Source organism: Microcaecilia unicolor, chromosome 7 (assembly GCF_901765095.1).
Source record: "Microcaecilia unicolor chromosome 7, aMicUni1.1, whole genome shotgun sequence".
In the NCBI taxonomy this organism is placed as follows: Eukaryota; Metazoa; Chordata; class Amphibia; order Gymnophiona; family Siphonopidae; genus Microcaecilia; species Microcaecilia unicolor.
Window position 1 is genome coordinate 198,396,778 of NC_044037.1, and position 21,232 is coordinate 198,418,009.

Here is a 21,232-nt window from a genome sequence, read left to right on the forward strand (position 1 = left end):
GTGATGTGAATGTGTGGACAGATGACCACGTCGCAGCCTTGCAAATCTCTTCAACTAGCCGTTCAGCCCGTAAAAACGGGCTAGTATAGGAGGGGGGAGTTGAAAGGCCCCCCACCCCGCCGCAGAGTTTGCCGCTGCCGCTCCCCCTCCGAGTTCGTCCCCCCCCCTCCGGAGCCGTCGCCACCCACCTTCCACCCGGTCGGGCCCTTGCTCCGCTATTGAAACAGCGAGGGCACACGGCACACAGCTCTACTGCTGAGCTACTGTGGCCTTCCTTCTTCTCTGCCTGTGTCCCGCCCTCGTGTGACGTAACGTCGTCGAGGGCGGGACACAGGCAGAGAAGAAGAAGAAAGGCCGACGGCAGCTCAGCAGAGCTGTGTGCTGCGTGCCCTCGCCGTTTCAATAGCAGAGCGAGGGCCCGACCGGGTGGAAGGTGGGTGGCGGCGGCGACTCCGGGCGGAGAGTTCCTCTGCAAGTACCTGCTTGTGATGGGAGCTGAAGGATTGGGCTCCCGGTGGGCAATTTGGTGGAGTGGAGACCAAATTCAGTGTGTATCCGCACTGCACTATTTGGAGAACCCACTGGTCGGAGGTTATAAGAGGCCACCTTTGGTGAAAAACTTTCAACCTCCCCCCGACCGACAGGTGGTCCGGTACGGACACTTTGATGGCGGCTATGTTCCCATGGATCCAAAAGCCCGTCCCCTGCTTTTGCTGTGGAGGCGCAGGGGGCTGCTTAGGCGCACGCTGTTGACGTGAACGAGCGCGCTGGGACTGTCCCTGTGCCTGAGGAGGCCTTTGGGCCGGCTGGGTGTACCTACGCTTGCTGTAGGCGTAGGGTGCAGCCTGCAGGGCCCAGGAAAAACGTCCACCTGCAGAGGTGGATGCTGAAGGCGCCCGGTGGGAGAGCTTGTCGAGAGCGGTTTCCCGCTGGTGTAGTTGGTCCAGCAACTGCTCGACCTTCTCGCCGAAAATGTTATCCCCCCGGCAAGGGACATCCGCCAGTCGCTGCTGGGTGCGGTTGTCCAGGTCAGAGGCACGCAGCCATGAGAGTCTGCGCATCACTATACCTTGGGCCGCAGCTCGAGATGCCACATCACAGGTGTCATAGATACCCCTGGACAGGAACTTTCTGCAAGCCTTCAGCTGCCTGACCACCTCCTGAAAAGGCCTGGACTGCTCCGGGGGGAGCTTGTCAATCAGGTCCGCCAGTTGCCTCACATTGTTCCGTATGTGAATGCTCGTGTAGAGCTGGTATGACTGGATGCGGGTCACGAGCATGGACGATTGGTAGGCCTTCCTCCCAAACGAGTCCAGAGTGCGAGACTCCCGCCGAGGCGGTATCCCTCGAACTCCGTGCTCTCGAGAGCAGAGTCCACGACCGCCAAGTCATGAGGCAATTGAGGCCGCATCAACTCTGGGTCTGAGTGGATCCTGTATTGGGACTCCGCTTTCTTGGGGATGGTGGGATTAGATAGTGGCTTCAGCCAGTTCCGAAGCAGCGTCTCCTTAAAGACATTGTGCAACGGCACCATGGAAGACTCTCTAGGTGGTGATGGATAGTCGAGGACTTCGAGCATCTCCGCCCTCGGCTCATCCACAGTGACCACGGGAAAGGGAATGCAAATAGACATATCCCTGACAAAGGAGGCAAAGGAGAGCCTCTCAGGGGGCGAGAGCTTCCTCTCCGGTGAAGAAGTGGGGTCGGAGGGAAGGCCCACAGACTCCTCTGAGGAGAAATATCTGGGGTCCTCCTCCCCCCACGAGGCCTCCTCTTCCTCTGTGTCGGACATGAGCTCTTTCAGCTCAGACCTCAACTGGGCCCGTCTCGACTGCGAGGAACCACGTCCTCGATGATGGCGTCGAGCGGTGGACTCCCGCGCCGGCAGGGACGAAGTTCCCTCTATCGACGTCGACTCCACCTGCGTGGCGATCGACACCGGTGCCGCAAGCGGCATCGGAGGCCTCGGCATCGGGCCAGAGCACACCGGCGCCTCCATCAGCGGCGCCGGGGGAGCAAGCACCCCCGGTGCCGGCAGAGCCTGGCGCATCAGCCCTTCCAGGATCCCGGGAAGGATGGCTTGGAGGCACTCGTCGAGGCCCGCTGTCGGGAAAGGCAGGGGGCCGGTGTGGGTGTCGGTGCCGGAAGCTGCTCGGGTCCAGGGGACGGTAATGAAGTACCCGCGGACTGATGCAGCGACACCTCTTCAACCGAGGGGGAACGCTCCTCTCAGCACTGCCGCTTCCTGGGTGTCGTGTCATCCCTCGAGGTACCGGAGCTGGAAGTCCCGTGCGCCGTGGGCAACCGATGACGGTGTTTCTTTGCTTTCTTTCGATGCCCGTCATCGGTGCTCGGCGGAAGAGACGAGGAGGAGGTAGAACCCCCGGCCTCGAGGAATCGGATCCGACAGGGTTCGGTCCCGATGACCCTGGGTAGAGGGAGTGGCCGGGGCTGACTGCCCGCGCGGCTGCTCACCCCCGCTGGCGGGCCAATGGTACCTGTACTCCTACGGTCGGCGCCGATTTCGTCGCATCGGTACTGAAGACCCGGCCGTCGACACCGATGCCGTCAAAGTCGACATCGAAGGGCCGGCGCAAGTTCCGAAAAGACGGTCCCAAAGAACTTGACTCGCCACCTGTGTCCGCTTCCTCAAGCCGAGACACAAGATGCACGTCTTGGAATTATGCTCCAGCCCGAGGCATCAAGCATGAGTATCGGTCTGCGAGATCTGCCGGCCACACCGACCACACTTTTTGAATCCGCTCGGGACCTTCGAGGACATCGACGGAAAAATCGCATCGGCGAAGTCAAAGTCGTCGATGGTGGCAGTGAAAAGCACACCCAAAAAAGAAACAACCGCACGGCCACAAGGCCACGACGAAGCGCCCTCGCGGCTAAGAACGATGAGGACACTCTTTTTTTTTTAATTCGATAGAATACGCGAACGCGTACGTGAAACAGAAAAAAGGCCGCGGCTAGGCCGCAATCCGGTTTCCAGGGCTGACAGAGAGAGACCATAACACGTCTCTCTCCAGCACGGAATAGAAAAAAACTGAGCGGGAACAGTCATGCACGGGCGGGAAGACGGCTGCGCATGCGCGGTGGGCGTGCCCTGCGTGCTGGACCGCCCGCGAAGTTTTTTTCCGGTTGGTGGGGGCTGACGTGGACGTCAACCCAGTCGTGAGAACAAGCAGCCTGCTTGTCCTCGGAGAATCTATAAGACACCTGGGTGCCCAAGTACTATTATGGAATATGCTTCTACCGCATGTCCCCAGGGTGCCTAAATGGAGGTACCTCACTGTAGAATTGCAATTGATTGTGTATCAGACATTCATTGTGGAGACCTTCCAAACCAAACTGGCTACAGGGTACTCGAGGGCCAGCCTGAAAAACAGTGGACTAGCTGACCTTTTGTGATCCCTTGCTGCTCTATTTAATATATATATTTTTATGAAGCATGTCTATTTTAATATTGAATTCAGTTTATCCAAACACACAGTAACAAAAGACAAAAATAAAAGTTCCTGCAATTTTCACAGGCAGATTTTAAATACAGTGGCAGAGCAGGGAACCAGCAAATCCTTTGCATACACAAAGAAATGCTCCCTAGCAAAAGCAGGGCTACAACTTTGAAATAAGAGCTACAGGGGCAAAGCTCAGCTGGGGGTTTTTTTTTTTTTTTTTAAACCACCTGCTACTGCTGACTACATTAGACCCAGATATTCCATATTAGCACCCGTCCAGATGTGGGAAAGCCGCAGGAGTTACCCAGACACTGACACTGAATATCAGAGGTGACTCAGCTCCACCCCAACATGAAGCAGAGAGTGCTGCTGAATATCTGCTCCCAGCCTGGTCAGTGTGGTTTAACCAGGCAAGAGCCACTCCTGCTCTGTTAAACCATACTGAACATACCTTACTTTTCTCTGCAAGCAGTTGGACACACCCAGGACAAGTTCGACTTTTCCCCCAAACTTTGTGCCAAGCAAGAAACCCATGTTGTGATCTGGGCACTCAACTACTGACCTAAGACTAAATTGGATGAACCATTTTGCCAAAGCAGAAAACTTCAATTAATGAGGGACCTGAGTTCTGAATACTAGAACAGAGACAGAGCAAACATGAGAGTGAATAAAAGGCAGTCATTCTTCTAATAAAAGCTACTAGACAGCAGGATTCCAAATGTGATGCCACCACATGCCTCATTCCAGCCGTGTTGCATTTCTAGTTGAAGCTTGATTAAGACTTGTTAAGAGCCATACCAAGCACCAAGCAAACATGTAGAGTCAAAGCAAAAGCAGGAGTGATAACTCCAGCCATATGACACAGCCTTCCTGACCTTTTGAGAGTTATGTCAGCTTAAATGCAGGGAGGTGTTCTGGATCACTTCCACCTTGCAAGAAGAGCTAGTCAGTGTACACATTCTGATGCAATTATGTTCTTGGCATATACAGCCAAGCTGACTTGTGAGGACGTATTTCAAATTGACAGCTTCTGGATCCAACCCAAGAATTCAGCTATACGGCCATGCATGATACCAAGCCTGGTTTCCAAACTAGTTTCTTGTACATTGAACTGGTCTGTACTAGAAACATGGTAGAAAGAGATAGGGCATTTAACCTTTTTTTTTTTTACTGATAAGGAAAGAGGATAGGAGACACCAAAATGCTGCTCTTCATGTTGAAATTGCTGACTCAATAGCAACATTTAACAGTTTTGGTGGGAGCTGATCTTGCTTTATGCCATGATATTCCCTGTGACACTGCTGAAAGATAAGGAGGTGGTGGGGTAGCTGAGAAGAGTGAATGGCTTTGCAAGCACCACCTTCTTCCCAATTCTTGCCTGTTCCAAAGTGGGAAAACTGGACCAGTGCCCAAATTGACAAGTCTGGCTATCCACTGACATGCATCTGGGGCTCCTAACCACCAGACGTAGACAACAGAACAGGGTGGACAACCAAAAGCATGGCCCAACCAATAGTTTTGCCCCTCTACACAGCATCAACTACCAAGGAGGACAGAGAATGTGCATGAACAGATATTGGTTGCTTGTCCCCTAATCAGTGCTTTTTTTGTAGAAAAAAAGGTGCCGGTACTCATTATGGGCGGGGTCACCACATTGTTCCACCCCTGTTATAGCCACACCCCTTATACCAGCCGTGGCGCACATAAACAGACATCCTTGAAAATATTATACTAGTATAGGAGAAAAAAATAACGTGATTCTTTTTCATTATAAATAATTTCTGTTACAGCTCCAGTATACCCAGAGCAAAATAAGACAGCAGATGTAAATTCTCAAATTGGACATATTCCAAACACTAAAATGAAAATAAAATGATTTTTCTACCTTTGTTGTCTGGTGACTTTGTTTTTCTATCCATATTGGTCCGAGTCTCTGATTCTGCTGCTCTCTATCTGTTCTCTTAACTCCGTTTCCAGGGCTTCCTTTCCATTTATTTCTTTACTTTCCTCCTTTCTTCATTTCTTGCCCTACATCCATAAGTAAAAGCTGTGTCCTCCTCCGTGGAATTGACTGGAGGAGGTATAACGTGGATCCAGCGTTTGCCTATTTTCTCCATCCATTTGCAGTTTTTTTTCCTCTCTTCCCTTTCCCTCATCTCCATCCATGTGCACCTTCTTTTTTCTTTCCCTCCCCTCCATCCATGTCCAGCACTTCTCCTCTCTCATCCATGTCCAGCATTTCTCCTCTCTTCCCTCCCCTGTATCCATTTAAAGCAATAATTCTCTCTCCCCTCTCCTCCATCCAAGACCAGCATTTCTCCTCTCTCCCCACCAACTCCTCCATCCATCCATGTCCAGCAATTCTCCTCTATCTCCTGCTCTCCTCTCCATCCATTTCCAGCATTTCACCTCTCTCCCTTGCCCTCCCATCAATGTGCATCTCCTTCCCGTCTTCCCTCCCCTCCATCCATGTCCAGCATGTCTCTTCTCTCCCCTGCCCTCCTCTTCCATGTCCAGCGAGTCTCCTCTCTTCCCTTACCTCCCCTCTCATCCATGTCCAACGATTCTCCTCTCTCCCCTGCCCTCCATGTCCAGCAAGTCTCTCTTCCCTGCCCTCCCCTCCCCTCCCCTCCCATCCATGTCCAGCATGTCTCCTCTCTCCCCTGCCCTCCCCTCTCATCCATGTCCAGCGATTCTCCTCTACCCCCCCGTCTTCCCCTGCCATCCATGTCCAGAGAATCTCTCTCCCCTGCCCTCCCCTCTCATCCATGTCCTGCGATTCTCCTCTCTCCCCTGCCCTTCATGTCCAGCGAATCTCTTCGCTGACCTCCCCTCCCTTCCACGTCCAGTATGTCTCCTCTGCCCCCTGCCCTCTCCTCTCATCCATGTCCAGCAATTCTCTCTCCTCTGCCCTCCCCCCTCCATGTCCAGCGTGTCTCCTCTCTCCCCTGCCCTCCCCTCCATGTCCAGCGATTCTCCTCTCTCCCCTGCATGTCCAGCAATTCTCTCTCCCCTCTCCAAGTCGCGGCAAACCAGAAGTGAAGGCAGCGCAGCAGTGCTCACTGAGGCAGGCATGCAGGCAGGTTCGTCTCCTCTCGCGTTGCTTCCCTCTTAGCGCTTCCCGCCTTCGAGGGTGGGATGCACTGAGAGGGAAGCAACACGAGAGGAAATGAACCTGCCTGCGTGCCTGCCTCAGTAAGCACTGCCTTCACTTCCGGTTTGCCGCAACTTGGAGAGGAGAGGGGAGGGCAGGGGAGGAAGGCAACATGCCGGACATGGAGGGGAGGGGAGAGAGAATTGCTGGACATGGAGGGGAGGGCAGGGGAAGAGAGGAGAATCACGACTTCAGGTAAAAGATTTTGGAGCGCGGGAGCAGCAACAGAAGGGAGCGGGCAAGTGAGCCAGACCTCAGGAAAAAGGTGCAGGTACGCTGTACCGACGAACAAAAAAAGCACTGAATGTATCCCTCATTGATAAGTCTCTGACTCTAAAGTTTAGCAATTTCATTAAAGCAAAATGTATTTTCACATATCACAAACTCTTCCTCTCCAAGTAGAATGTTTTATATAAAAACACAAAAAAAAGCAATCAGATTTTCACTTACCAGCTCTGTCAACACTATGGCCCCGATGCACTAAACTTTAACGACCCTTTAAACGAAGAAATTTTCAACTGTAGCATGCATTAAAGGCCATTTTCCGACAACGCTAGCAGCTAACGAAAACAGAATGCAAACGAGTAACTACCATTGTAATGTGGACAATTCGGGATGCACTAACCATACCGACGATTGCACCGAATCATTTACCGCGATATATTTAACGTGAGGTCAGAGCTGTCGTTAAGGCCTGAGCTGTCATACAGACACGCTGCTGCTCCCCGCTTCCCCTGCAGCATAAAACTCCAAGCTGGCATGTTTGAAAATATAAGTGAGATTAAATAAAAATGCTATCAATAAAAAATCGACAAGGTGGATGCAGTACTTCATAGGCTTGCTTGCTTGTTTTGAGTGAACGGGGATGACATGACAGCTGCAGAAAAAATCCAAACTTTAGCAGCCCCGGCCCCCCTCCCTTCCTTTCTTCCACAGCTCCGCCCCGCCCCCCCCCCTGAGGTAGTCGCCGCTGCTCCCCCCTCCACCGCCCCCTCCGCCTTACCAGGCCCGCGTAGCGCCTCTCACCTGTGTGTGAAGGCGCTGCACGGGCAAGAACATCTGATCGTCACCGAGTTTTCAGGACATCTCTCCTTTCCTGACCCCGCCCAATCCCTGAACCTACAAGTAATCCTTGGCTCGAGGAACCCTGAAAGTAAATGGTAGATTTGATTCTGCAGCTTAATGATCCACGACTGCGGCAAAAACAAACTCTTTCCCCAGCTGAGTATTGAAATGCACTCTGATGTATTCCAATATCTGGAAAGGGCCCAGGTGGTTCTCGACAGGATTCATTACCCAACTAATGACTCCAGGAACTGCAACGCTCAGGCTGTGACTTGCTTGCTTTCTTAATATGATCTGGCCTAAATCAACCAGTCACTGAGGTAAGCAAGGACCAAAACACGCTCCTTCAGCAACGTCGCAGCCACAACCACCATATCCTTGGAAAAGGTTCAGGGGAGAAGTTGTCAAGCCAAAAGGCAAGGCGCAAAATTGAAACTGCTGCCCCAAGACAGCAAACAAAGGAATTTTTGGTGAGCTTCTTATATTGGAATGTGAAGACAACACCTCCAAGAGATCCAACAATATAATGAACTCTCCGTGTTGAATGGCTACAATTACCGACTGCAACATCTCCATGCAAAAACTGGGAACTTTCAGTGCCCTGTTCACTCTTGACATCTAAGATGAGCCTGAAGGCTATGACAAAAAAAAAAAAAAACAATGGAGTAACTTCCGGAATCTCTCTCTGCTGGCTGAACAGGAACCACACCCCACAACTGAATCAATCTTTGCAGGGTGTCCCCAACAGCCTCCGCTTTCCAGGGAAATGACAGAAATAGGTCTGGCAGAGGCCACTGGAATTCTAGGGCATACCCATTGCACACATCAAGAACCCACTGATCTGTGGTAGTGGGTCCACCTCTGGTAAAAGTCCCTTAACCAAGCCCCCAGGAGCATCAGAAGCTGGACCCCCACACCATCATTGCGCACCTCGGACCTGACCTGGAGGAGCGAACCCAAATCTCACCCCCTGCGCCAAACTCCATGAAATGCCGGAGACCTTTGAAAGAGCCATCTGGGTTGACCTCCACAGACAAACAATAACAATGCACTTCTCTTAAATGGCCCCTAGCAGAAGTCCCACAACTGAGACCTTTGGGCTTGTCCTCTAGCAAAAGGAGAACCTTGGCTTCCCCTAGACCTTTAATCAACTTGTCCAACTTCACCAAAAAGTATGGAGCCCCTAAAAGGTAAGGAACAAAGCTTAGATTCTAAAGCAACATCTGCTGACCAACCTCTAAGCCACAAGGCTCTGCACCAGTAACTACTAGGGCCATATTCTTCACCAAGGCCCTCAACAAATCATATAGACCATCAACCAGAAAGGAAGCCCCCCATCTCCAACTTCACAGCCTTTCTATCCACCGAAACACCATCCAAGAACTTATGTACCCAGTGAAAACATGCCCTAGCTACCAAACTGACATTACACAGAAGCCTGTAATGCCAGGGAAGATAGGTCAAAGCTTCAGGAGGTCTCCATTTTGTGGTCGTTCAAGGCTGCACTCTGTCCACTGGGATTGTAGTCGTCTTCATTGTCACTGCTGTGACCAACGTGTCCACAGTAGGGGGCTTATAGGCCTCTGTCCTCTGCAGGAATAGGGTACAACCTGCCATGGAGTGTGCCACCTTATAGGCAGCATCTGGGGAATTCCACTCAGCGCAAACCATGTCTCTGATGTCCTGATTCATGGGAAAGGATTTGAAGGACTTATACCTTTCACCAGAGGATCTACTTTATTAACTGGACCGTTCAGCAGGGAATCTTCTTCAAACTGGAGTACTGCAGAGACTTGCAAAATCAACTCCAATAGCTCCTCCCTGTGAAAAATGCGCACAACCAAAGGATCTTCTCCTGGCTGGAGCTCATCATCCACCTGATCCTCGAGGGAAGGAATCTCTCCTGCCTCAAGCTCGCTGAAGTCTCCCTCCGACAATCTTGTATACAGCTCTTCCAGATCTCCAGCCCACGTTCACCCTGGGCCACTTGGAGGGGGAAGCAGTGGATCTGGATTAGGAAGGGCTACAGCATCCCTGTTTCCATGCCTTGAACATAGCCCAGATAATCTCAAGGGGAAAAGCCAACCCAAGTAGGGCGTTGGAACCAGGAGCCAAAAAAAAAAAATAGCTTGAAAAGGAGCTTCTGGTGCTAACCATGGCAGCCAGGGTTGCCAAAACAGTGGTTTTCCTGTGGAATTGGGCAGCTTTTATAAGTTGCCTGCGGGCACTTTTTAACTGTCACGGGTTGTAACTTTTTGGGCAGTTTCCAGCTCTGTCTCCTATTGGTCAAATCTGGTGCTGGAATGAGGTTTTGTGCCTCTCAAGCCTCATTCAGCTCCAAACTTGACCAATAGGAGGGTGAGCTGGGTGATGAGGTCTTCAGCTGATGACTCATCAGCCCTGCGAGACGCGTGAGAAGTAACCATGTGGATTGGAGGAGGAGGCACAGCAAGAAGCCGCACAGCAGTGGCCACGGGAGCCCTCCCCACCCTGCCCAGCTTGGGCTACTTTGGGCTCCTTTTGGACGCAGATTGGGCTGGAAGATTTTTTTCTAAAACAAGCAACCCTGGTGGTGGGCTGATTCAGCTGTTCCTGAAGAAGTAGCAAAACTAGCTCCCACACTACCCCGAGAAGTCAAAGCGGTCCCGTTGGCAGCTTCAGGAGGCACAGCCTCAGCCGCTAGTGTTACCCGTCAGCCTGGACTCCCTGCTTAGCCTACACTGCACTCCTGGAGCCTCTATGCCCTTTTTTCCACACGCCTGACACCAAAGGGAAGTCGAAGCTCTTTGCGTGGTTGCTGACACACACACAGAACCTGCCAAGAAGACTCCCACTCACCTGCCTCAATCAAGGGAGTGGAAAGAAGGGAAGGACTTTTAGTACAGCCTGGCAAATACCTTTAGAAGCAGAGTGTCAACCACAAAGTTTTGGTTTTGGTTTTTTTTTAAGCGTCTGTTGGCCATTCAAAGTAAGGCACTCAAGGTTCCAAGGGACTTGGGAGGAGACATGATTTGGGAGAGAGGAAGAAGAGCAAGTAGAGCAAGTAGAGGGACACAATATGCAAAGGAAGAGGAGCTGAGAGAGACCGAGTACATCTTTGTGGGATTGGGAATAGAGGGGCGGACAGAAGAGATAAGTGGGGTGGGGGGAGTGACACTAGAAGGAAGCGAGATGAGTGAGAGAGAGGCTATGGAGAGTCAAACATATGCAGTAAAGAGAAATGTAAGAAATTAAAAAACTGGAAAAAGAACTCATAAGAGACAACATGAAGGCAGAAAGGGAGCATAAGAGAAGACCAAGAATAAGCAGACAGAGGATAAAAGATAAACTACAGACACAAAAGTAAAGGCTTCTGTGCTACCTGGGCTGGGTCAAAGGTGAGGAAATGGTATTTTGCCATTCTCCTCCAGTCCTATGGTCACCCAGATATACAAGTTATTTTACTGAAGGGGCATGGGACAACAGAGGGAGTTTTAGCAGTGTGTGATGCCATGATCTGAAAAAGTCTCAAATTGAAAGTGAAACTGGTGAGGAACATCCTGTTCCTTTTTCACATAAACAATCATCCTGTCTGAGTGTGGGTGGTATGGACAGGCTGTACTGGAAGAGATATGCTGTGGTACAGACAGGCTTGAGGTGGGAGGGGGGAGAGATAGGAGAAAAGTGAAGTGATATAAATTGGTGGGGAGACACTGATAAGACATTCAGTGCTTCCATAGCTTTTTTTTTTTAAGCCATCAGTCTTTCCACTGGGTATACATCTAAATATGGCCTAGCCAGTTGTACCTGTGACCCTGCCCTACTTTTTTCCCTTGTTAGACACAGTAATGTGTACCAAGTTGAGCACCCTCAATCAATTTGAAAAATTGGCTCCAATGTGGACCTCCATCTGCCATCACAGTGTTTTCATGCTGCAGTACCATTCCAGAATCAGCCAGAGGCCCAAAGAAAGAAAAAAAAAAAAAAAAAAAAGAAGGGAAAAGCATTTTTTCAGAGCCTGAAGATACCATCAAAGTGTGTTAGAATACCCCACAGAACTCTCATCAGTGTTCAGTTTCTCTCTCACTTCCCCCTTCCACAATAGTACAAGTCCATCTGTCACAAAGGGCTGAAGAGCAATCTCTTCCAACAACCCCCTTCTGTGTGGCCTCGCCTCCTCTTCCATTGGTGCCGCCTCGAAAATGGTGGGGTCCAGCCCTGCCCTGTGCATCTTGGGATACGCTAGGAGGGGCTTGGTGTGAACCCCACCCAACACATTCCAGGATGCACTGGGCAGGGCACTGCCATTTTCAAGGCAGCGCCAATGGAAGAGGAGGGTATGTAAAGATGCTCCTGTACAAGACTCTGGTGAGATCTCATTTATACCATGTACAATTCTGGAGACCGCACCTTCAAAAAGATATTGACAGGATGGAGTCTGGCAGCTACTAAAATGGTCAGTGGTCTTCATCATAAAGCATATGGGGGATACTAGGTTACTTTGTAAAAAAGGCAGGAAAGGGGAATTATGACAGACATTTAAATACCTATGCAGCATTAATGCACAAGAGGCAAGTCTCTTTCAATCAAAAAGAAGCTCTGGAATGAGAGGGCATAGGATGAAGGTGAAAGGGGATAGACTCTGAAATTATCTGAGGAAATACGGAAATGGTAGTGAATTCATGGAATGGCTGTGAATTCATAGAAGTGGTGAAGACGAAAACCGTATCCAAATTCAAAAGAGCTTAGGCCAAATACATAGGATCTCTAAGGGACCGATTGGGAGAGTAGATGGCATGGATGGGCAGACTGGATAAGCTATATGGTGTTTTATCTGTCTAAATTTTTCTCTGTTTCTATTCCCTGAGTCAGAAGCAGGCTGCTGTGTTTTTATCTTCCAGGTCACAAGGTCATGCAGCAGAAGTTAATACTAAATGCAGCTTCCTGTTACTGACTCAGAAAAGGATAAGACTGGGATGGTCTAGCCTTGCTTCTGCTATCACCAGGGCAGTGTTAAAGTCAGGCTCCCTGCCACTACTGAGACCCTGTGTATGTAAAACGCTTGCACAGTGGGTCACACCACCAGTCCACAGTAGACAGGACAATTATGAGGTGAGAGATTAGAAGAGTCAAAATGTTTGTCCAACTGTGGAATTGTTAGGTTAACTGAACCTTTTGGACATTAAGAAGATTATTAAAAAAAAAAAAAAAAAAAAGAAGTTTACCCCCAGAGAATTATGCACCAAAAATTTAAAGTTAACACCAGGACAATTGCTCTAAGTGTTTACACAGTATATTCCATATAAATATATACAGGTATTTACATACAACAATGTAAGATTTTTGCAAGTGAACTGAGAATATTTCTGGGAGCAAACACCTCAGGTCAGTATTGCTATTCTTATATTATTATGTTAATTATACCATGATCACTCACATGTGCATGTAAACACACACATTTGGCAGCCATGAAAATTCTGCATCCAACAAGAATAAAATCTTGTGTAGAAGTGAGTGAAGATTTGGTAGCAAATTAATTTTAAGTAGAATAGAATAAACTTTTTGTATAGCTTTTGTGTCTGGTGTTTTATTATTTATTTCTCTGCAGTCACTCCTTTCTGCCAAACACACATACTCTATTTCATTCCCCTGCTTACTCTCCCCCCCCCCCCCCCCCCCCGAGTATCCTCTTAACCCATCTCCCCAGTTTGTCTCTCCTGAAAGAACTCTGTCGCAGCTATGCCTCTCTTGCTTACCTCCTGATGCAAACAGCACATCCCCCCAACCCCTGATACATTAAACAGGACTTCTGGGCACTGCCCCACCAGCAGCACTGTGCCTCTTCTGACAGATGGCCCCTGGCTCAGATTCCAGTCAATGCGGGGGAGATAAACCTTTAGATGCCACCCAAATGGCCAGTCATAGGTGCCCAAAACTCATGCTCCCCCAGATTTGACCTTGCTGCTAGACAGACTAGGTGTCTGTCTAGGGCAACAGCACAGCAGGAGAGCAGCATCTCTTCTCCCCTTTACTATCCCCCATCCTGCGTCAACAGCTCCCCCTTCTTCCCAAACCAAAGTTGGATGCAGCACTAATACAGGACCTTTCAACATAGGTCTGCGTTCAGGGGAGGGCAAGACACAGCAATGCATGAACATGACCTCTTGTGTTGGAGAGGAGCAGGACATGGCAAAGCTCGAGCAGTGGACTGTGTTTAAAGACCATGTGCAAGCACCGAGTCTACCTCCAACTTCAGCCCAGGTCCAGAAAAGGGTAGGGCAGCAGAGAAAGGGAGGAAATGCTGGACACAGAATGGGGGGTTGGGGCACAAAGCTAAAGGTTGGCTTAGCATGTCAGATTATCATTGGACTGGCCCTAACCAATCCCAGCACAATCCTCTTGCACTGCATGGCTTTCTCTGAGTAGAGCATGAGCTATGTGGCACCCTAAACCCAATGCTATTCTCAAGCTCTTGCCAGAATAACGTAGGACATCAGGCACCTCATGGCTCCCACTCAGAGCCACAGCTGCTCCAGGTCCTCTTCCTTCTGCTTTCAAGGAATTTCATGATTATGTTCACTAACTACATGCAAAATTCTACAGGTACATAATCACGCAGTTCCCCGTAGTAACAGATCAGCTGGAAAGCCAGCCAAACCTTTGAATGTGCCAAATTCACTTTTTCTGTTACTTTCAATCTGTTAAAATCAGCAAAGAAATGGTAATTACACATTCATTTGCAGACATGTCCCCATGGGCGTAGTTTTGGGGGGGCATTGCCCCCCCCCCAAACGCAGGGCCAGCGCAACACTCCCTCCGTCCCGCCCTCAGCTCACCCACCGACAGCCCTCCTTCTCCGTCCCCCCCCCCCCCCCCCGTTTAACCTTTTATTTCCAGTGGCAGCGACGGCAATGAAGAAGAAAGCACTGTGGGCTTGACTCCAACTCCTCCCTTCCCTCACGCAGTGTCCCGCCCTCGTGAAAACAGGAAATGCATCATCGCAGAAGGCGGGACACTGTGTGAGGGAAGGGAGAAGCTGGAGGCGAGCCCGCAGTGCTTTCTTTTTCACTGCCGTCGCTGCCACTGAAAATAAAAAGATTAAATGCAAAACTTTGATAGGAACGGGTGATAGTTGGGGAGGGGGGAGGAAGGAAGGGGGTGGTAGGGAAGGGAGGAACGGAAGAGGAGGGCTAGAGGGGGAAGTGAGGCAATTATATGCTTGAACAAATTTAAGGGGGTAGGACAGAGCTGAGGGTGTAGACCCTTGTTTATAGTGATTGGGAGTTGATAGTTCAGTTTTCACCATAAGGGTGACTGGGTTGTTGTTTTGTTCTTTTCTGTTATATTATATGGATGTCCAATATTTTACGTCAACTTGGCATTATCTGTACTGTCTTGAATGTTGCAAGTTGCTTCGTTAATAAAAATATTTAAAGTGAAAAAAAAAAGGTTAAATGCACCGGGGGGGGGGGGTAGGAACAGAGAGGAGGGCTGTTGGGGAGCTGAGGGGAGGGCAGGGGGAGAGAAGAGATCGCTGGACATGGAGAGGAGAGGAGGGGAGGGCAGGGGGAGAGAAGAGATCGCTGGACAGGACAGGAGAGGAGAGAAGGGGAGGGGGAGAGAAGAGATCGCTGGAGAGGAGAGGAGGGGAGAGCAGGGGGAGAGAAGAGATCGCTGGACATGGAGAGGAGAGGAGGGGCGAGCAGGGGGAGAGAAGAGATCGCTGGACAGGGAGAGGAGTGGAGGGGCGAGCAGGGGGAGAGAAGAGATCGCTGGACAGGGAGAGGAGTGGAGGGGCAAGCAGGGGGAGAGAAGAGATCGCTGGACAGGGAGAGGAGAGGAGGGGCGAGCAGGGGGAGAGAAGAGATCGCTGGACAGGGAGAGGTGAGGAGGGGCGAGCAGGGGGAGAGAAGAGATCGCTGGACAGGGAGAGGAGAGGAGGGGCGAGCAGGGGGAGAGAAGAGATCGCTGGAGAGGAGAGGAGGGGCGAGCAGGGGGAGAGAAGAGATCGCTGGACAGGAGAGGAGAGGAGGGGCGAGCAGGGGGAGAGAAGAGATCGCTGGACATGGAGAGGAGGGGAGAGAGGAGAATTGCTGGACATGGATGGATGAATGGGGGCAGGGGAGAGAGGAATTTTGCTGGATACAGGTGGATGGAGGAGAGGGCAATGGAGAATGGACAGTTGCTGGACATGGATGGAGGGAAGGGCAGGGGAGAGAGGAGAATTGCTGGACATGGGTGCATGGATGGATGAATGGGGCATGGGAGAGAGGAAATTTGCTGGATATGGATGGATGGATGGATTAGAGAGGGCAGGGGAGAGGAGAATTGCTGGACACAGATGGATGGATGGATGAATTGGGACAGGTGAGAGGAATTTTGCTGGACATGGATGGATGGAGGAAAGGAAGGGAAGTCAGGAAGAAGATGCACATGGATGGAGGGGAGGGAAGAGAGGAGAAATGCTGGACATGGATAGAGGGCAGCTAAGACAGGAGAAATTTGGACAAGGATGGCGGGAAGGAAAGACAAATGAAGGAGATGCACACAGATGGAGGGGAAGGAAGAGAGGAAAAATGCTGGACATGGATGGAAGAGAGGGAAGACAGAGGAAGCAGGTGCACATGGATGGATGGAGGGGAGGGGAGTGAGGAGAAATGGTGGATATGGATGGAGGTGAAACTGCTGAATTTAAGGACAGATACTGAAAAGGAGATAGGGACTGGGCTACAGATGGTAGACAGGACACATAAGGACACAGGAAGATGTGTGGACATGGTGGGTGACAAAACATCAAAAGGAAAGAAGACTGCATAAAACAGAAGACACTGGGACCAAAGCGAATAGAAAAACAATGCTCAGACAACAAAGGTAGAAAAAAAGTATTTTATTCAGAATGTATTAATTGGAATATGTCAGCTTTTGTAAATTTACATCTAAGTTTCAATTTTTCTAGTATTGCTGCATGCAGAGTCTAACTTCTTGAGGTAACTTTCCAGTTCAGTAATTTGCATTCCTATTTTTTTTATTTCTAGTTCCTTCTGTCATATCTGTTGTCATGTGTTTTTCATGCATGATCAAGATGAAGTATTCTGCTTGTGTGTAGTATTTGCAGCCCTTTTTGTTTTGTTTTTTTCATTAGGTAGTGTACTGCTGTTTTAGAGCCCGGTGTAATTACAGTGCTGCCTTTCCACGCATAAGGTTGTAGCTCGTCCTGTCCTTGGAATTAGTGCTGTTATGGTTTGGTAAGGTTATGAGTGGTTTTTTGCACAAGTTGTGTATAGTTTTTTGCAGTGGAGAGATTGTGTGTTGGCCTTACTGAGGTGGCACCAAAACATCTGAAAGGGTGTACAGCCTAAATCATGACACATGTAGGATCTACATATAGAGCTTATGCATTTCTAAGGTCTACACTGGGAAAGGGGGTGGGAAAATACTACTGGAGAGGAAGAGGGAGTGCTGGGTAAGGAGGAAAGGAAGGAAGGAAGGAAGGGAGAAAGAGCTGGCTTTTTTGGGAATAACCATAATGTATATGTATGAGATCTCGTACATATTAATTATGGTTATTCCCAAAATAATCAGCTCTTTCTCCCTTCCTAACTTCCTCCATATTAGCATATCATTTGCATATGCTAATATCCCCCCCCCCCCCCCCCCCCCCAAAAAAAAAAAAAAAAACTTTGGGCAGCGATTCCCAAACTGGTTCCATGAACTCTCTTCAGGGGTTCCTCAAGAAATTAAATTGTAGAATCTGTTTATACAAACAGTGTGTACGAAAAATATTTTAGGGAAAGGAAATGGCACTTGATATACCTTACCTTTCTGTGGTTACAATCAAAGCAGTTTACATACTCTATACAAATACTTATTTTGTACCTGGGGCAATGAAGTGTTAAGTGAATTGCCCAGAGTCGCAGGGAGGGAATCAAACCCAGTTCCCCAGGAGCAAAGTCCACTAACCACTAGGCTACTCCTCCACTAGGGGTTCCACCACAGTAAAAAGTTTGGGAATCACTGACAGAGATTCAGTTAAATACAACATGGATAAGGAAAGCACATACCCCAGAAATCTAATTAAAACAAACAAATAAAAAAGAACAAAAAATTGTGCATGCAAATTTGGGTGCATGCCATTTAATTTAACAAGCTAATTTGTGCCAATAATTGAGATTAAGCAATCATTGGTGCTAATTGTAATTAACATTTAAACACAAATTTAGGCACAAGTTCAAAAAGGGGGCGCAGTAGTGGGCGGATCACGGATGTTCCTTTAATTTCCACACGTTCTTACAGAATAATGGGGATCAGGCACAGGGATTTACACCGAGGTTTCGTTGCTGTAAATGGTTGCGCCTAAATGTAGTAATGGTTCCCAGTGCTAAGAGATTCTAAAAACGGCACCTAAGCATCATTTAAAGCCCTATTTTGAGGCACCATTTATATAATTCAGTCCATAATGTACACTTGCTAACTTCTCAAATTAAATGCCATATTTGTTAAAAGTGTAACTTTTTCACACAACTTCTTTTAATAATCAAGTACTTCTACATCTCTTCATTGCAAGTTGACATCACTATGATTCTACTGTAAAGATCATAGAAATGAGCATCAATACAAATTACTGTACAGAACTGGGAAAGCCTTGCTAATGCAAAATGCTCACTGAACCAAAACCATGCATAAAATCCTCAAGGAAATAATAATCTCATTCAGAAGTCGCCCTTTTCAATCTTTTTAAGTCAAGAGCAAGTTGGCTGCCAAGCGAATTTAGCATCGTTTGTGCGTGTATTTGAAGGAGGAGCTCGACCTTGCTTGGCAGAGGAGAGGGCCCGGCTCGTCGATTTTTAGTTTACCCGAGGAAGCAGAAACCGGAAAATGCATGTTAGTGACGGGCCACCCATTTCTGATCAAGGGACTAGCCTGTCTCCTCCTCTAACTTTTCTGAGCAGCAGACTTTCACTTAAGCGCGGACTGGCGGGAATGTTTTCCTAACAGTGTCTGACATAATAGGCATTCCAGCACTCCCGGGCAAAGCAACCACGCCACTTTTTTTTCTTTTCCTTTGGAAAGCTAGCGCTTTTTCGGAGATGGTTACAGTCAGAAATGCACCCAGCATCAATAAGTCTGCCGACAGGAAATCAACTTAGCTATAGGCAAAAGCTGTAGCTTGATCCGGGGCGAAAAATACTCGAAGTGCATGAGTATAATTAAGCTTTCGAAGCGACTCGCTAAACATTTCCCGAGGAACAGATCCGAAAACTTGCACCCAGGGGGAGGGAAGGGGGCTAATATTGTGCGACATAACAGTAAAAGCAAACGCTGCCCTGAGACCGGCTGTGTTTTAAACGAAAATAATCGCCGAAAGCCAGGGCAAGGGTATCTAGCACTCTAGGGAACCTTCAGTCTTGCGCCCCCTCCATTAGCTTTTAAAGCTCTGCAGCCCCACCACGATAAAGGAAAAGGGGATGGTACTTTATACATAAGGCATCCCTCCCAGAACAAGCCTATGAACATGCACATTTTTTTATATTAAAAACATGATTTCTTAAACATTGAAGCCACTTGGAAGAATACATGGGCTATCTGAAAGCCATATTATTTTTCCTGGAAGTAAAAGTAGGCAGTGATTGTTAAGTTGCCTTCATGTTTTGATTTGACTATAGCTGCTTTTTGTAGTAGCCCCCAAAAAACGACTACCCTAGGCATCTACCTAATAATGGGTGAACCGGCCCTGATTTCACTCCCTTCCCACCGATCCAAACTGAGCCAGCCAGTCTATCAATGCCTTAGGATTACATAATATTTAAAGCTGCTTTCGCTCATTTTTTTAACACTGGCTAGCTCTGCTTATTTATTCGTTTCTTTCCAGTAGTGAAAGCCTTCGCCCCCACCTATAAGGCGAAAGTCAAGATTAAAGCTCAATCGGATGTGTCCTCATTCCACCCCTCGTATTTGCCCGACGTGCGCCGGCTCTAGCCCTTTAAGAAGTGAGCTCCAGCCGAAAGCGGCTCCTTGGAGCGCCGGCAATGAGCAATCCCTATGCAACACCCCCATTCTCCTCAAATTCTCCACTTACCCGCCAACACAGCGAGCCACACTCCCCCGACCGCAGTGAGCTGGCCAGTGCGCCAAGTCCACAAGTACCCTTCGCAAACTCTTACAACTCCTCGCCATGATGGACTGCCGTGAGTCCCATAACCGTCGCCGACTCCCTTATCCGCTCGTCGCAAAGCAACTCAATCGAAGCCAAACCCCGCCCACTAGGGGGCGGTACCTCCCTCTCCCCAGGCACAAATGAGACCTGTCATGTCAGCCCGCTGCGCCTGCAGAACCTAACACAAGCTCCTCAGCAGCTTACGCAAGGGGGCCGCTTCTTTCCTCCCTGCGCTTCGCCTCCTAAGCACATACCTCCCCTCCCCTCCCCGCCTCCTAAACACACACACACCTCCCCTCCCCCCGCCTGGCGCCCAATCGCGGCTTAAGCCGCCGAGCCCCTTCGCCTCCCCCTTCGCTCTGAGCAAGTTTAGAGGAACGCAACGAATCACGAGACTCTTGGATCGAGTTGCCGCCGGGTTATATAAGAACGTACCAAAAGAGGATGGAAGGAGAGGTGTATTGCTGCAATATGTAATTTCCATTTAGATTTAGCCAAAGAAAGCTTGGATTCCAGTAGTAAGTGTGTTGCTGGGTATTGTAACGGTATTTTTCTTCCTCCAAAATATGTGGCTTAAACTTCTAACGCAATTTTTGATGAAATGGCTATTAAAATGCAATAAACACGTTGTGGGATGTACCAATAACCCAAAAATTGGAAACACGAAGAGTGCCCTTCCTCCACAACAGTCTAAGCCCAGTATAGAAAACATTTTGTTTTTATACGAAATGAGAAAATTGTTTTCATTCATCTGCTCTATAGGGTCAGGGTATAAAGATTACTACATAGAACAACGTCTGACCTACTGAGGAATTAAATGCAGGAGGTTATTTTCCACAGTTTGGCAGCAGTTTAATAAAACATTAAGTAAATGTATATTTATTTTTTTAGCATATAGTTTACTTACATGCTAAGAAAATACTTTGGTGTGTGATGGTGGTAAACCCTTGGTATTCCTTTTCCGGTCCTCAAAACAGGGCTGGCGAAAGTGTATTGGGTACCATAAACAAATTTTCAGCCTCAGTTTCCAATATCAGGATCAAAGTAGTTTACAATAATAAAATGACTATCAGCAGTCTGAAAGGAATGCCATCATAATGATAGGAAAGCACACACAACAAGGCATTAAAGAGTGATCAGAAAGAAAAATACAAAAAGAACAAGTGAAGTAAAAGAAAAGAAAATAATAAGAAAAAGGAAATTGTTCAAACACTCGGCACCAACAGATCTCCAGAGGAATGCCAACGGCATTCTGAAAAAAAATAAAGTTTTAATCATAATTTTTAATTTGATAAAAGAAGTTTCAGATCGAATATTAGGAGGAAGGTCATTCCAGATATTAGGGGCCAAGAAATAAAAAGGTGATTTCTGGATTGACTCGTGATGGGCAAATCTAGGAGAGAGCAAAACCAAGCG

General features: G+C 48.6%; 1 protein-coding gene across 1 annotated transcript in view; it reads right to left on the bottom strand.

The window, feature by feature from the left end:
• The window catches only part of COQ10B (coenzyme Q10B), an 89,944-nt gene extending 69,911 nt beyond the window's left edge, over positions 1-20,033 (bottom strand). Inside the window, exon 1 of the mRNA XM_030209868.1 lies at positions 19,739-20,033. Within this exon, the coding sequence (XP_030065728.1) occupies positions 19,739-19,836 (98 nt within the window). The 5' untranslated portion in view covers positions 19,837-20,033. The remainder of the gene's footprint in view (positions 1-19,738) is intronic.
• Positions 20,034-21,232: the final 1,199 nt, after the last annotated feature.